Source organism: Microtus ochrogaster, unplaced genomic scaffold, assembly GCF_000317375.1.
Source record: "Microtus ochrogaster isolate Prairie Vole_2 unplaced genomic scaffold, MicOch1.0 UNK43, whole genome shotgun sequence".
Lineage (NCBI taxonomy): Eukaryota > Metazoa > Chordata > Mammalia > Rodentia > Cricetidae > Microtus > Microtus ochrogaster.
In genome coordinates this window covers 162,659-167,330 of record NW_004949141.1, presented here as the reverse complement: position 1 = coordinate 167,330, position 4,672 = coordinate 162,659, and the positions used below count along the sequence as shown (strand labels likewise).

Genomic DNA, 4,672 nt, shown 5'->3' with positions numbered 1-4,672 from the left:
TTCTGGCCATTCTCAAGGGTGTGTGTGATGATGAGCTAATGCCTTTTCCTTATACTTCATGGATATATGCTGTTACCGTGCACACAGATTGCTAACTTCACTTTGGTGCAGTCGGTTCCTCCTCTGTGTTCTATATTCCCTAGCTTCAGTTCTTGGTGATTACCTAGAAAACTTATTGCATGACATCAGACCCAGCCAAATATGCTGATATAGAAAGGTCACATGTAAGAAATTTGCAGAGACTAAACGATATGTTAGTAATTTTATCCTTCCTTTAAAATATCTGGGAAGGCTTACTAAGTAAAGAGTAGTGTCAGAAGCAATAAGGAATGTTTTGAACATGTGAGGACAATGCTCAGCCATTGTGGCTGTTTCTAATATTTTGTAATGTTTCTAAGGGGCCCTACCACACTACCTCATAAATGTCTTTACATTGTACTTCTTAGCCTTTTGGAGTTAAAAGACAGGGCATGAGAGAATAAAGCCTTTTTACAATGAATAGACATTCCTGTGAACTTTGGTGAGTAACAGTGAGAACTTTAAACCCAGTTCTCTAACTTTATATAAGAATGTTCATACCTCCTAAGCTCTGTACACATAAGATTTGATTTTACATAGTCATTAATATTACACAGGAGTGAACTCAATACAATCCTTGACTTTCTTCTCTTTCCTAAGGTGCTCAGGAGCTAGAACTATGATCTATCCCCTTGAGTAATAAGAAGAAAATATACAATGAGTATGTTAAGTAAGAACTTTAGATGATCCTTTTCAAAACCGTAGGTTAGCCATGGTAGCAAGAGAGGAAAATAGTTCTTGTCCTGCTTCCTCATTTATACGGGTCACTGTGTATAAACACTGCTACCATATGTACCACAGAAATAGTTAGCTTCATCTTCAGGCTGAATGTTGGAGATGCTTAAGTAGCGCTGAGCTCCAGAGCCGGAGCCAGAGAAGCGATCAGGGATCCCATCTCCCTTTCCATGGCTTCCATAACTGTTAACATACATCAGATACTTAGGAGCCTTGTCTGGCTGTTGCTGGTACCAATAAATGGTGATGGTGCTGTAGTCACTATTCAAGGTGCAGGTGAGTTTGACTGAGGATCCTAAGGATGCCGAGGCTGTGGGTGACTGAGTCAGCACAGGTTGGGAGAAAGACCCTGTAAAAAGAGAAACACATTATCTCCTTAGATGAGAGAAAAGTGAAGAACTTATATGGAAGTCAAATGGATTTCCTGAACTGGCATCAGGGTGCTGATGACTCTTCTGACCTGTACAGTGAAGGAGGAACAAGAAGAGAAGGGTCCAACCCATGGTGCAGACAACACTGAGCTCCTCTGAGACAGACATGGTATGGGACTGTCTTCTCCTTTAAAAATTTTCAGAGAACTAACAGGACCCTTCATGCAAATTTTCCTTGGCCAACCAAATCCCTGCTTAGGTGTTTGTGTCATCAAATGTCTGTGTGTCACTTTATGCCTGAGGATGACCAAGGAATCACAGTAGCCCCTGTTGCTTGGCCTGTTGAATCCTGAGAAGTCACTAAAAGATAATCGTGTTCTCAGCTGAGAATTTTCAGATTCTTCAGTGAATGCTACAGATCTACACTGACCAGATTTAGGTCTACCATGTCTGTTTCAAGGAGACTTTCCCAAGGCTTTGACTACTAAGTCCTTTCTGATCAAGGTCAGAAGAATCTGCCTCCTCTGAGGATGACTTCCCTTCCTTGGGAAGACCAGTAGTTCACAACATGTGGGTCACGACCCCCACAGTGATCATATATCAGCTATCCTGTTGATTAGGTATTTATATTATGATATATAACAGTAGGAAAGTTGCAGTTATGAAATAGCAACAAATAATTTCATGGTTGTGGTAACAATATAATGAGAAACTGCATTAAGGTGTCTAAGCAATACCAAATTTGTGTACCAATGTTGTTGACTTTAATTTATAAAGATCTCTTTATTCAGGAGCTTTTCCTACTCATGCTGAGGACAGAGAAATTTATTACATGAGCCTCTTATCAGAATGCTCAAGAGGCCAGGCTTATTCTCTCTAATTAGTTCCTCAGTATATTTACCTGTAGAGACACACTGGTCAATACTGGTGTCTAGGATGATAAATATATTCCCTGACTCACTACATGCAGTATAAATTTATAAAAATTGAAAATGGCAATACAAAACAGAGTTATAGAGAAAAAAGGTTGGGGAATAAACACATTTGGCCTGTAATTGTACTTAAGTAAGGATTAGGGACAACTGATGAAGAATGACTGTGTGTGATGGTTTCTTAAACACTCATGGAAGTATTCCTACTACTTAACTGCTATAAAAATAATATATTTAACTGAAAGGGATTCAGTGGGACAGATGATAAGAAAAGGGAACAGCTTTAAATTGGAGAGAAGAATTAATGAATGGTGATCGAAGAAATAACAGGAGAGATTGAACAGAAGCAAGGATCATGAGGGTTTGTTCATATATGCTTTAACTTACGCATAGTTAAAGAAATTGTGTACCTGAGCTGTCTTTCTCAAACCCCTATTCACTAAGCTCAGGAAATATGCAGACGAGAAAGTGTGTATAATGTTTGTAAGAGCCAGATCTGATGCATGACTCCAAGGATACAGCATCTTCCAGGCACAGCAGGATACACACATGAACTCACAGAGACTGTGAAAGTAAACACACAAGACCAGCAGAGGTTCAATCCAGAAAAATTGGTAGACCTGAGAAATAGAAATGGACAAATAGTCACATCCTTACACCCTTAGCCATGAATTTATTTGTAATAGATACATTTTGGAAGAGAGAAATGTTTTCTCTAATGGATTGTCACTGAAATATTAAACACACTCTTTAGAGAGCCTCACAGTCAGGGGTAGTTGGATAAGAGTAAACATACTCTATGGTGTGTGTGTGTGTGTGTGTGTGTGTGTGTGTGTGTGTGTTCACTTCATGTTTTGTTTTGTTATACTTTGATTAATTTTCCTATTTTACTTCATCCATTTTGTTTCTGTTCTTGTTGTTGCTTGCTTTTTATACAGATTTTTCTGTTTTTTGCTTTGTTATGTTTTGTTTGAAAGAGAAAAAAACATGAAGTTTTGTTGGTAGAGAGCTGGGAGAATCTAGGTAGTTTTGGGTGAAGGGAAAGGATATGATAAAAATATATGGCTTGAAAAAATTTGTAAAAATGTAAAGAATATCAAAAAAAGTGCTATATGTCAAAAACAATAGAAAAAAAGAAAAGAGAGAGAGGGGAAGAGAGAGAGTGATTGAGGGAGAAAGAAAAAAGAATGAAAGGAAAGAAAGAACAGAAGGAAGGTAGAGAGGAAGGAAGGATGGAAGGAAGGAAGGAAGGAAGGAAGGAAGGAAGGAAGGAAAGGAGAGAAGGAAAAGAAAGAAGTTAGGCTTCTGTTTTCCCTAGATGAATATATGTATGAAACTATATACATTAAACCCTACACAGAACCTTTAAACAAGCAAGAGGACTCAGCAAGTAAGGGCACTTTCTGACAATTCTCACAATGGAAGCCAGTTTCTCAAACGACCATTGTGAAAGGAAAGAGACAACTTACACAAGTTATCCTCTATCACACTCCTGCTGTGGCTTTTGCATACAAACACAAAAACATTAAATTATTATATAAACCTCTATATGAATATATAAATATTTTTTAAATATTTTGATTCTTTTGTGACTGACTGTTTTGCTACTCTTTTCTGCCTTCCTGTGATTTTAGTTTTATTTTAAACCCTTCTTTGGAATTGTTGACATTCAAATATTGATGTGAGTTACTTTGGAAGGAAGAATTTACAAATGAAGGATGTTTATTCTGCTTCAGACCCACAAATGCAGGATCCATGTTCACCTTGAATTTTAATGAGTATTGACATAACAGAGGCTACAAACTTTTATGGTTTGGGTTATGAATTTTTCCTTTTTCTTCTGTTTATTCTATTTCCTGCCATCTCATGTAACAAAAGAACTTCCTAACTTTCAGTCTGGGCATCATACAACAGGATTGACTTTCTTCGTGCTTCCCACTAAAAATGACAGGCATGTTCCTCAGTGTCATACAATTCATATGTATTCAAAATTGAGTTTCTAATAACAAAGTAATAATTGCATGATCACACACTCACAGGTGGACACTATTGAAGAAAAGGCATCTTTTTAAAGCTATACTACTGTGCCTTTGCTTACAGTAGTATCGAAAGAAGGGAAATAAATTTATGATTTAAAAGTAAAAATTATTAGAGTTTATTCACAGCCATAAATCGAGAAATATGAGCCAATGTTTCAATATCTTTAAGGATAAAATATGAGGCAAGATCAAAAAATGTGTGCAAGTCAGAAATACTTTACATATCATTGCCTAGTTTGTTAGTTCTCTGGGATGACAGTAACAATATACCAACTGTGTGGATTAGCACAAGTGACTTGTGTTATCTTATACTGACTTCTGGAAGGCAGACTTACTAAATCGACACACTGACCTAGGCACGCTATAGTATCTCTTCCGTCCCTGTTCTGTCTCTGCAGAATGTGAATAATTGATGGTTTCTTAAACACTCATGGAAGTATTCCTACTACTTAACTGCTATAAAAATAATATATTTAACTGAAAGGGATTCAGTGGGACAGATGATAAGAAAAGGGAA

At 37.1% G+C, this 4,672-nt stretch overlaps 1 gene segment (V, D, J or C); it reads right to left on the bottom strand.

Moving 5' to 3' along the window:
* Positions 1-842: 842 nt before the first annotated feature.
* LOC101998566 lies at positions 843-1,316 on the bottom strand. The segment is given in 2 exon segments: positions 843-1,162; positions 1,274-1,316. Coding segments are annotated over 2 exon segments (363 nt in total).
* Between the last annotated feature and the right edge of the window lie 3,356 nt (positions 1,317-4,672).